The following is a 12,800-nucleotide window of genomic DNA, read 5'->3' as shown; positions in this document are numbered from 1 at the left end:
ATACCTTTTTTGCCTGTTTTCCTGCCCCATACATTCTGATAAATTGGTCTGGGATAAGGTCTGAGAATTGGGAATTTTTTTAAAGCTCCCTAGGTAATTTTAATGTGCCATCAAGTTTGAAAACCACTGTATTAGAGTATTTTGCATATTTCTCCAGGGCCTGTTAGTGACTGGATCACAGTTCTATGGATGAAGCTGCCAAACTGGCAACCACAACATTTCTTTGTTTGAGTAAAGAAAACCACCTCAGAAGATGACCTTTCCTCAACGTTTTTCTCAACTCCAATAGAAATCCAGAGAGAGGTATTTAAGAAGGCAGATTTTTCTGTGGAAGTTAGTTTCCTTCTTGAATTTTCAAATTGCAGCAACCTAAACTGAGTATCTTGCAAAAAGTAAGATTAATCAACAGTTTGGTTGTTCCAAAGAAGCATCTCCTGCCAAGGTAGGTATTTGAAACACAGAGGGGAGGATTTGGATTCTTGGAATTCTAACTGTTGCTCATATTCTTGAGCATATCATTCTCCTGGTATGGTAAATATATACAATGGATTATTATTCAGCCTTTAAAAAAAAAAAAAAAGAAGGAAATCTTGTCATTTGCAACAACATGGATGAAGCTGGAGGGCATCCTGCTAAGTGAAATAAGCCAGACAGACAAAGACAAATACTTCATAGTATCACTTATATGTGAAATCTAAAAAAAAAGCCGAACTTACAGAAACAGAGAGTAGAATGGTGGTTGCCGGGGGGGGGGGGGGGGGGGGGGGGGGGGGGGGGCGCGGATAGGGAGAGGAGGGTAAAAGGGTACAAATTTTCAATTTAAGATGAATAAGGTCTGAGGATCTAATGTATAACATGACTACTATAGTTGACAACATTGTAGTGTATAATTGAAATTTGCTAAGACAGTAGTCTTTAAATGTTCTCACAAAAAAAAAGAGAGGATCAACATGTGAGATGATGGTTGTATTAATTAACTTGATGAGAAGAATCCTTCCACATTGTATACATATATCAAATCATCATGTGTACACTTTAAAATATTTTATAATTTTATTTGCCAATTACACCACAATAAAGCTGAAGAAAAAATAAAAATAGTCATTCTACCTAAAATACTCAGATGTATTTTAAGGAAAATTAATGCCAGTGGTAAAGCTCACCAAATCTTTATAATCTCTGAAAGAATCTAAGAAGAACATTCATGTTGCCTGGTTGCAGTTTATATCCAATTTCACAATCCATTGACTCTTTTCTGCTGATATATTTTAATGGTCTCTGAAGTCAATCATGAGTAGGAGTGGTACAGACATATAAGGATAGATTTGCATTTCTGTTGTTTTTGTTTGAGTTTGGCTTTTTATGTGTTTTTAAACTGCCTTTAAAGAGAGCTTATTAGAGGGTCCGGTCCCGTGGCCAAGTGGTTAAGTTCGTGTGCTCCGCCTTGGCGGCCCAGAGCTTCACCGGTTCAGATCCTGGGCGCAGACATGGCACTGCTCATCTGGCCATGCTGAGGCAGCATCCCACATAGCACAACCAGAGGCACTAACAACTAGAACATACAACTATGTACTGGGAGGCTTTGAGGAAAAGAAGAAGAAGAAGAAAAAAAGAAGATTGGCAACAGATGTTAGCTCAGGTGCCAATAAAAAAAAAATACAGCTTATTTGAGAAAGCAATATTAAAAGGGATATACAACTGTAGAATTTGTGGACCTCTCTTCCTATGTCATTTTTACAGCTACTACAGATGACAGACCCCAAGGCAACCTGTCATCATGACAGTGCTTGAACTTTGCCCTCCCAGAACACAGGTTGCCATGTAATTGTGATATATTGCTGAAAACTATAATCAGATTAAGAACAGAACCTCTTTTTCTAATTCAGACATTGACAGACAATAATTGGCTTTTGGGAATCACTTGGGAAAAAAACATATCAAGGCAATGATACCTTAGTAGAGTGATGTTGAAGGAAAGATACACATTGCACAATTCTTTTCCCTTCAGATAAATATAACAGAGTAACTTTTTTGTTTTTAAAAAATGATTGTATTAAGTTATTTTTTACAATAGTCCAGTCACATTAACACTATCCAGGTCATGAGTCTACAGATACAGAAATCTATAAGTTTTGACTAATTTTAACAAAGATTATCAAAAGTATACCCAAATAAGTTATGTCTTTCCAAAGTAATCACCACCAGAGGCAACAGGGACTTTCCAAAAATGCTTTTATTTTCTAAATGTATCTGAACAATTATCTGGGAACTACCTTTCATAAAATACAAGTCCCATCATTTTGTTATCAAATATCACAAACATAACAATATTACTGTACATATATGCTGCTCCCTTTCCCCAAAATGCCAAGCATATCTTTAAAAGGCTGTAGTGCTTTTCTTGGTCATATTACATAACATGCACTAGAATCCTTTCCAAATTTTGATTTTAAATTAAGAAAAATAACGTTGATCAATTTGACTAACCATGGACAACCACTGACCTGCTTTCAGGAGCAACATTAAAGAATGGAAAAACTAACTTCCATCTTCAGCCTGTTGGCTCTTATTGCATGTTCCACGGTAAGTTCTCCTGGTTCTAAACATTTTTTATGTATTTCTTATTAACTATAACTTCAACAAAAGTTTTGATGTCAATGATGTTGTCCTTTATATAATATAGTGTCAAGATGTCAATCATTATAGACTTGTTCTTATGTTCCTTTCTGTTTCTCTTTTACATTTGATTATCTGGTCAGTAGTTATGGGCATGAAGAGACAGAGGGCAGGCAGAATCTGGGAAAGATATAAGAACGTCTCTTCCCTTTTTTTTTCTTTCAAAAAACTATAATCAAACTGTGAGAAAAACATAATTTAAACTTACTAAATGTTTTAAGGCTACAGGAAATGGGAAAATATAAAGTTGGAGATTCAAGATAAATTTTCTAAAAGGACAACATAATGCATCAATGCACAGATCACTGTTTATACAATAGTTTTTATTGAAAATATCTGTAAAGACCTTAAAGTTAGAAAGCCTTTCTGATGTCTAAAAACACATTGGTTACAGCTAAAACGTTCCCCTTAATTGACTGGAGAGTAAAGTCCTACTTTATTCCACTCTCTACTTTTTCACTTGAACAAAAATAAAAACAGAAAAAGAAAAGTTATTCACTCAAGAAACACTTGTGACAATTCAAACTTTTAAAAAGCATTTGATTAGGTTCTATAGAACATCCAAAAAGAATCATGCAGAAGTAGCAAATGATAAATTCCATAGCCATAAACCTCAATAGAATAATATGAACCTCAGAGAAAGAACAGTTACCCTAGGGTATGTTAACATTGAGGTGGGAGTTAGAGAGGAGAGAGAGGGCTCAGAGTATGTTTCACTTCTTAATACTTGCTGGCAATCCACTGTGCGCTGAGTCCAGTGCTGGATGACACAGGAAGAACCAATGTTGAATTCAAAATTGGGACCTTCATGGATTGGGCCTTCATTTCACAGTATTTACCTGAAGGAAACTATTTAGGAATCAGTCTACGTTACACAATGAACAAATATATGTCAACAAGCTCTAGCAATAATACAAGCAGATAGAGCAGAATTACTATTCTGATACATTTAATGACGTTCACATAAATATTCTTGGACAATAATTGAGAATCTGAGCTCAATTATTTTCACTGAGCTCAGACTCTCATCTACAATATGAAGTTCAAGTAGAACAATGTTTTATTCCAAGGGATTTCTGTATCAGAAACACCTGAGCCAATTATTAAGAATGTTTATCTCCAGGGCTTATCCCAAGCGTGAGGGAAAAAAGCCTATCTGGCTTTGGGGCCTTGGAACTTGCATTCCAGAGGATTCATATGCATGCTGAAGTTTGAGACCACTCAAATAGTTTTTTTTTTAAATTAATTTCTCATACCATTGTGTTATAGTTACATAAAGGTATACCAACAAAGCTTGTAAGGTAAATTCAACTGAAATCAATATATCAAATAAAAAAGTCTTAAGCCAATGATTATAATTAATTATCAAATTTATCATGCTAGAATACACATGTTTTTGAAGCATTGTGACAAATATGACTTCTCTCACCACACTGATAAACTCTGGTTAAGATTTTTCAAAAACTAAGGAAGTTCCTTAGACAAATGAACTTGGGAAAGTTGGGTAAAATGAAATATGACTTTGTTACTACAGTACTTTTCAAAGACAATAATAGAGAAAACGCTATCTTTGCTCCCCTTCCTACAACCCTCTGTTTCATATTGAGTAGAGGCAACTTCTGAGGAACATTATACAAAGCTTCAATCTTGAAGATTCTTATGAATTAATGGCACATTTTTATTCCAGAGGCCTGACTGCAAGACTAATGCAACTTGAGACACACTTTTTTCTAGTTTAAAGGTCATAGAATCCCATTTATATAAGCAGCAGAGGATTCCATGTCTTAAAAACCTGGAACTTAGTGTATGGATTTTCTTGTATTAGAACTAAACCTTGCTGGATATGAGGTAAGGCCTCATTAAGTATTAGCTGAATGACAGAGTGAGTGAATGGGCATCGGTGTAGTTGACTCCCAGGAAAAACAAATAGGTTTCTGACTCCTACCTGCTAACTCATGCCATTTTACAGGATATCTGAAGTATGGCTCAGGGATGGATTATGGGCCAAGTCTAAACTCCATGACAAAGGGTGCATGATTGATGAGGATGTCTGCCAGGCACACAGGATGGCTAAGGGCAGCACTTTAGCCAGGATCTGCCATCCTCCACACAGCACAATCCTTTGTCTGCAGCACAATATACTCTCCATGCTGCTCTGGTTAAGCTGTCAGTCTGGCAGTTTCCAACCCCTAAGTACAAGAAGCAGAAGTTGAAGGAAGCAAAAAGAGTAAAAGTAAAAAAAAAAAAAAGGTAATATAAATAAAATAGTATACAGAAATGGGCTATGGTAAAAAGAATTATCAAAAATAAACCAAAACCCTTTGTGTGAACTAAACTGATTATAAGTAGTTATCAAATAAGTTAGGCCAGCTAATATTTCTCAAAACTCTAGAAACTCTAATAGGCATACAAATCTCCTGAGGATTTTGCAGAGACGCAGATTCTGATCCAATAGGTCTGGGGCCCAGGAATCTACGTTTTTAACAAGCTCTCAGGTGATGCTGATACTGCTGGTCAGCAAGTAACATTTTGAATAGCAAGGCTCTGAGCAGCAGAGGCCATAGAACCAAGCTGAGAAGAGACTGAGGACTTCTTCCGGCTTTGTTCCCCGCAAACATCTTCAGGGGAAGAGCCTGTGCTCTTTGCCTTGTTCAAGGAAGTAACTAGCAGACTGGAATCAGGTTAAGTGAAAATTTTGCTTATCATTAGCTCGTGTAGGAGATAGACACAGAATACAGGAGAAAAGGAAGGTCATAAACAGAAAGTGGGAACAGCCGTATATAAGTGAGCTTTATACGTATGTGGGCAGAACAGCCAAATTCTCCATGTGATGGCCTCAATTTTGTGAAATAGAAGGCAAGATCATCTTCTTTTGGGGGTGGGAGGGAAGAGGCATAGAAAAGAATGTAGATGCTGCGAAGATAGCTTTTTTGGGGAAGCTGGGGAGAATGGGTTAGCGTTGCTGAGGAGCCAGATGAGGGTGGATACTATGAATCCCTAGTGTTTCTAATATTTAGGGATTTGTGGCATTCCCCAGCAATGTTCACCAGCCTGGAAGTAGAAATAGAGAAGGTAGTCTGTGTAGAATCGATCCCAAAGTAAGATGTTTCTTAGGGCAATATGGCAGAAAGACAGAGGCAAGGAGTCAAAGGTTGTGACTGGAGTCTTGCGCCTTCCTGAAACTTCTGTTCCAGACAAACTGGTCTTCTGACTGTCCCAAGAATAGGGTTTGTATTTTCCTCACCCTGTTCATTTGCTTACAACATTCTTTTAATTTGAATTCCTCCTCCCTGTTTCAACTCTATTATTTAAGCCTTATTTCAAATGTTATCTTTTCTACAAGGCAATCCATAATCCTCTTCCTTTAGCCAAAATTAAACTTTCCCCCCAAACTGCTATTGCATCTAGAATTTTTTTGCACTATTTATCAATTCTTTCTTGAACTGCTACCATATATACCAGCCACCATGCCTGATAATCACAGAGTACAAAATAGCTCAAATTTATATTGAGTCCTTACCATACTTTACTGTGTCTAAGCACTTTACATACATTAAATACAGTCCTATCAACCACTATATAAGGTAGGAACAATTTCTAGAACCATTTTAAAAATGAGAAAACAGAAGCAGAGAGAGTGTAGCACCTCAGTTAGCATGCAAAAGTAGAAGGATTGGCTCCAGCAATCAGACTCTAGTGTCTTCATTTTAACCAACACACTACATATAGTACTTCCCATAGATTGTTTATTGTATTGTCTTACATTGTACTTTGGGGGGTTATAATTTCTACTAGATTTCAGACCAATGTAGAAAGGGTTCATGCCTTAATTCTGTTTTCCTTAGCCCCTAAAAAAGTGTGTTACATGTTACAGTTTCTCAATAAATACTTCCACAATTAATCAATGGTTCAGAGCCAGGAATCACACTGAATTCTTGGTATGGGGAGTAGGAAAGAATTTTCCCAGATAGTTCCATTTATCTCCACTTGAAACTACTTCCAAAGGAGGTCTCTTCTATTAGGCAATCAAGGCGCTTTGGCCTCCTCTAAAATCTGTAGGTCAGAGAAGAAAGTTGTCTTTTGTTTTACATTTAATACTATCCCAGTTCTCCTTGAGTGCCCAGACTTCAGGAAGGGAAGAGAAATTCTCTCTTTTTTTTCTAACTCACTTTCTCAGTGAAATATATGACTAGATGACTTTTAAAAGTATATAAACTAATGTTTGAACTTTAAATGATCAAATTTAGAAACCTTGTTTTTTGTTTTTGTTTGGTTTTTATCTCCACAGCCCAGTGAGAGTCAAAAAGTGCCCAGGAGACCATATCCACCTGGCCAGCTGCCACAGGCTCTTCAACCCTACCGAGGATGGGATCCATCACGCCTTCCTCCTCACCGTGGCCCAGGACTTATTCCGCTACCTCTTCCTCCTGGTCCACCAGGGCGCATTCCTCCTCCTCCTGCCTTTGGCCCAGGGCGCATTCCATTTCAACCCCTTCCACAGGGACCCATTAAACAAGCTAAACCCTTTCCAGGTTACCCAGAACCACCATTCCAACAAAGACCTTACCCTCCAGGACCTCCTCAGGTGCCAAAAGGCCAACTTCCCTTTATTCCTTTTTGCCCTCCTTGCCCCACCCCTACAACCCTATGTGAAACAACCACCACAGCTACAACCACAAGCACTACCGTTACAGAACCCACCACCACCACGAAAGAAACCACTACTTCCACAGAACTCACTACCACAACAGCAACCACCACCACTTGCACTGAACCTTCCACCACCCCAGCAGCCATCACTTCCACTGAACCCACCACCACAGCACCCACCACCAGCACTTCCATAGAACCCATTGTCACCACAACAGAAGCCACCACTTCCTCAACAGTACCGACTTATTCAGCAACAGAACCCAGCACCACCACATCAACAGCAACCACCACTGCAGCATCTACTACAGCTACTACTCAAATTACAACTACCACTAATTCACCACTCCAGCAAAAAATACAACCACAACAAAACTACATCAAAAAATATAACTTTTAAGAGTTTTTGGAATAAATCCTTTGCCATTTTTCATAGGAAGATATGAGAAATTATATTTTCCAAACCACTGTGAGCTCTTAGGAGAAATGAACTTCAGTTATTTCAATGGAACCAACCGTGTAATCAGTACACAAAACAAATAAAGTATTTGAGCAATAACATGCACCTATTGCCATGATAACTGTCATGATAACTCCCACTCTATCTTATATTTTATTACCTACCAACAGCTGATAAGTCTACTTCCCAGAAGGAAACAGAGACCCTTTATGAAAAAAAGGCATTTAATAAAGGATCTTCTTAAAGAGACTGGGCAGGATTAAATGAACCAAGAAGGGATGTTGAGGTAGTCAGGGTCTAGCCACAGTGGAGGGGTAATGTGCCTAGGCTTAATGGGGCAAAGGGATCAAATAGCCATACCAGAGCCTGAATGAGAGTTGAGACAGTGGAGGGAAAGGCCACCCCATGGAACCTATTTCTATGGAGGGACGTAACTACTGCCAGACAATGCAGCCCACAGCAGGGAGAGAGCAGGATAACACCCCTTCCTCTGTCCTTCTCCTATTGCTTTCATCAGTGGACTCCCACCAAAATCTCACAGGCAAGGGAACCCATGTGACGGAGTTTGTATGGTCATCCTCCCAGGGTGGAGAGCTAAGCAGAGAAGGGTAAATTGCTAATAAGGAACTAACAGCACACCTTGAAGCCAAATAAGCAGTCAAGGAAAAATTTGAGCGTTCCTGACTCCCTGCATAGTAAAGGGAAGAGATGGCAGCAAGATAAATTATAAAATTATATCAAAGGCCTGCCCCATGGCTGAGGGGTTAGGTTCATGTGCTCTGCTTTGGTAGCCTGGGGTTTGCTGGTTTGGATCCTGGATGCAGACCTACACACCACTCATCGAGCCATGCAGTGGTGGCATCCCACATAGAAAAACTAGAATGACTCACAACTAGGATATACAACTATGCACTGGGGCTTTGGGGTGGGAAAAAAAAAAAGAGGAAGATTGGCACAGATGTTAGCTCAGGGCCAGTCTTCCTCAGCAAAAAGAGGAGGATTGGCAGCAGTTAGCTCAGGGCTAATCTTCCTCCAAAAAGAAAAAAAAAAAAGAACAGCTCTGAACTCCTACTTTAGAGTACTAAATGCCAGATTTCCTCGATCTCCTTGTCAGTTCTTAATACCATAATCTGGTTTCCAAACCTCTATGCAGCTTGAGCCTTACAGATAAACCCACACCCCACTAATTTTCCACCATGAGGCCATCAGAGTCTCTGTACTATCCAGTTCTATGCTGCCTCTCCTGCTCCTGCTAGCAACAACTGAACAGATTCATGCCAACTCCACGTTAATGCTCAATTTGATGCTCATTTAGTTAATAAATACTATTAGGCACTTTACTATTACCTGTGTGCCAACATAGTCAAAAACATATTTCCTGCCATCAAAGAGCTCTTTATCCCTTTCAGTTTTGGCAGCCATCATCTCATTTCCCCAGAAAGTTTTTAATGGGGGCAACCCTTCCCATCTCTACAATGAGCCCTATTTCAATTGCCAGGCTAGGCTGGCCACCTGGAGGGACAATTTCCATAAGGAAGGATACCTGCCCATTCCCCCCCAACTTCCCCATGAGCCCTTGGTAAAATTAATTTGCTGAGTCACATCACACTGGCAGTCCAATGGAACATAGAGGCTCATCCGTTTTGCAAGTCTGCCATTAGCTTCATTTCGCATTCAGCATACCCTTTCCTTATTATTAAATTTTCTCTCAATCAACTTCCGCCCAAGCCTCAGAGCCCTCCCCACAGCCTGTTCCCCCTCACTCATGCTTCCTGAGCTGCCCCTTATATTGTGCAGGTTGTAGACTGTACCTCTCTAGGAGGGGTACTGCTCACCAGCTGCACCATACCCAGACCCAGTAGGTCTGCCCAACTTTTCCCCAGACCATCATTCCTCTATCTAGTAAATACCAAGACACTTCCACCATGACATTTGGAGTCCTTGTTCTACTAAAAGAAAATGTCCCTAGATTCTGAACTTCCTTTGAATAGTGAACTGCACAAACCAGGGAGAGGAGAAGAATGGACAGGTATCCTCCCTTATCAAAGTTGTTTTGCTAGGTGGCCAGCCTAGCCTGGCAGCTGAAATGGGACTTGTTGCAAAGTTGGCAATTTCCCCTAGAGACAGAACACAAAGTCTTCTTGAATCATGACTATCCATGCCTTCTGAGACTGACTAAACTATACGTCCAGGAAGTCTTGAAATGTTGCATACACATTCAATTCCATTTAAAAGAAAATACAATAAAAGAGCTTTCTTATTTTCCAAATTTCTCTTTAAGCACACGGGAGAGTCATAGGTTGACTGAGAATGCCTTATCAATTTGGTCAGAGTTCCTAACCACTTCAGGGCATCGCCAGATGGAGTGTGAGCCTGTGTATCACGAGTCTTATGCACTTGGCTGGGTCGGGGAGAGGGTGAGATACAGGGTGGCATGGTTCCTGGGACAGGAAGCTCTGTCAAATAAAATAGCTACAGCTGCACCAGCTGTGCTGCAATGGCCGGACACATCAGGTTTGATACATGCAACTCAGGAGTCACCACGACACAGAGTTGTGGGAGAACGTGAAAAGTGCTTCACCTAAGATGCTTCACGCAATTCAATGTAATTCACTTCAGCAAATGTCTACGATGTGCCAGGCACTGTGCTTGGTGCTTGAGTTGCAGCAATATACAGGGCTGCTGTCCTCACAGACCTTGATATTTGGCTGGAAGGACACATTAAAGAAATTTTTGCAAATGTTTTACAAAAGAGGAACTGCAGGGAGCTGTGTGACCAAATAGAAAGGAAATAACCTATTCTAGGTGAAATTCGCTAAGCAGCTGTTAGCCCAGAACAGAGAATAATTTACTCAAATAATTTTTAATTTCAAGTTCCAAATAAAAAACATTATGGATCACCCAGAAAACTCTGTCTCTTCAGAAGTCCAAAATGGATCTTACTGGGCTAAAATCTAAGTGTCAGGAGGGTTGTTCCTTCGGGAAACTCTAGAGGAGCATCCATTTCCTTCCCTTTTCCACTTACAGAGGCTCCCAGAATTCCATGGTTCACGGCCTCTTCCTCCATCTTCAAAGTGCATCACTCCCACCTCTGTTTCCGTTGTCACACCTCCTTCTCTGACTTTGCCTCTCTCTTCTACACTTAAGAATCTTGTGATTCCATTGGGCCCACCTGGATAATTCAGGAGAATCTGCTTATATTAAGGTCAGCTGATTAGCAACCTTAATTTCATCTGCCATCTTAATTCCCCCTTGCCATGCAACACAAATATTCACACATTTCAGGGATTTAGGGCATGGACATCTCTGAGGATGGGAGAGCGTTATTCTGCCTACCCTAATTGGTAAAGGGCAGGGATGCTGCTAAACATCCTACATACAGTGCCCACCCACAAATGTCACTAGTGCTGATGTTGAGAAACTCTGATCTAAGGTGACAGATTAGTTATGCTGAAAGGGTTCTGCCTAGGAAGGGGCAAAGGGAGCCCCTGGGGAGCTGGAAATCTTTTCTACCTTGATCTGGTCTCCGGGCACACAGACATATACATATGTAACATACATAAACATTCAAGATATGCCACACCATATGGAAAGGTTAAGATACATATACTTTACTGAAAGTATGTTATACCTTCTTAAAAGACTACCAATTTTTAAAATAGCTGTTAAGCTTATGATTCTAAAATATGGACGTAAATACTAGAAGAAACAGCTAGAAGAGTTGGAAGCAGCTGCCTCTGGAGAACAAACTGGGATATGAGGGGTAGGACTGGGGACAGCTAAAGTATATTACCTTGATAAAAATTAATAATTAAAAAATGACCAAAAAAAAGCTCTGTCTGTATTTAGCCTTGGAAACCTGGGAGCCTCACCCCCCAACACAGAGAAAACTTGGTGCCACTGAACTTGGTGCTGACCAATGGAACAAAGAAAACCTACAAGCGCCACCAGCGGCACAATTTGTCTTATTTAACACTTGCATGGTACTGCCGAACACTAAGAAATTTGCAAATATTAACTCAATTAATCCTCAAAACTATTATTATCCCCCATTACACAGCCTAAAAGTGTCAGAGCCAAGATTTAGGCAGTCACATATTTTATCTAAACTTTTGATAGGCCATAAACTTATGAATATTAAAACTATGAAATGCCCACTTTCTATGTTACTAATCTCAACAAAGCAATTAATTGAGCCAAACATCTTACATTTACGCATACTTACTCAAATATACACACACTCTCTCTCTCATGGAATCTCACATACCTCCCACAAATAACCATTAGATAAACAAGACCAGTTTCTTTGTTTCTATGTTTTTGTTTGTTAGTAAAGATAGTAACAGTGGTAACCACACTTACACATCTTTAGTGCTTGGTTACATTATGATGCAGTCTACCCATAAAGAGAGAGAAATGATGACTGACTTCAGAACCCTATGCTGTGACTGAAGGCCAGATCCAGGTTTTGTGGGGCCTGAGTCTTATACAATTTGGGTGGTTTTCTTAAGGAAAAGAATACAAAATTATTAATTCTAAGTTATATACAATATTGAGGATCTATTTAGAAAAATATAAGAAATCCCAACAATTTACAAATTTCATAAAGCTGACAAAATCCCCTAAAAATAACATTTTTAAAAACTAACCACCTAAGGGGTGGTCTATAATTCTTGTTATCCTGCATTTTTTTGTATCTTCTTTGATCACTTCTTCAAATGAAATGACTTTATCTTTTCTATAAAAAGCAAAAATAATAATTCAGGTTTCCTTTGGCATGGCTGATTAAAACATCTTTTTATATCGAAAGTTTAGCAATTTCATTTAAGTTTTATAACTCACTGCTGAAAAAGACGTAAATTTTTCATATTTTTTAATGTCAAATATTGGAAAACTTTTACCAAGTTTTTTTCATATATAAGCTGTAAGAGTTTAGAGTATTTCAAGTTTTCTTGTAAAAGTGACTTATCTTAAACACCTTTTGAAATGATGGCAGTTTATTGATGATGTCCTC

General features: G+C 39.2%; 1 protein-coding gene across 1 annotated transcript; it reads left to right on the top strand.

Moving 5' to 3' along the window:
- Window positions 1-332: 332 nt before the first annotated feature.
- SMR3A (submaxillary gland androgen regulated protein 3A) lies at window positions 333-7,891 on the top strand. The gene is made up of 3 exons (XM_046657226.1): window positions 333-442; window positions 2,515-2,583; window positions 6,965-7,891. The coding sequence occupies exons 2-3, from the start codon at window positions 2,530-2,532 to the stop codon at window positions 7,724-7,726; spliced, it is 816 nt and encodes a 271-aa protein (XP_046513182.1). The 5' UTR covers window positions 333-442; window positions 2,515-2,529; the 3' UTR covers window positions 7,727-7,891.
- Window positions 7,892-12,800: the final 4,909 nt, after the last annotated feature.

Source organism: Equus quagga, chromosome 3, assembly GCF_021613505.1.
Source record: "Equus quagga isolate Etosha38 chromosome 3, UCLA_HA_Equagga_1.0, whole genome shotgun sequence".
NCBI lineage: Eukaryota > Metazoa > Chordata > Mammalia > Perissodactyla > Equidae > Equus > Equus quagga.
Note: the sequence above shows the minus strand (reverse complement) of the source record. Positions and strands in the feature narration are given on the sequence as shown.

Excerpts from the sequence above, each read along its gene's own strand:
- SMR3A (XM_046657226.1), top strand. The coding sequence starts at position 2,530 with ATGGAAAAACTAACTTCCATCTTCAGCCTGTTGGCTCTTATTGCATGT. Across the intron at positions 2,584-6,964 it reads CTCTTATTGCATGTTCCACG|CCCAGTGAGAGTCAAAAAGT; the intron begins GTAAGTTCTCCT and ends TTATCTCCACAG.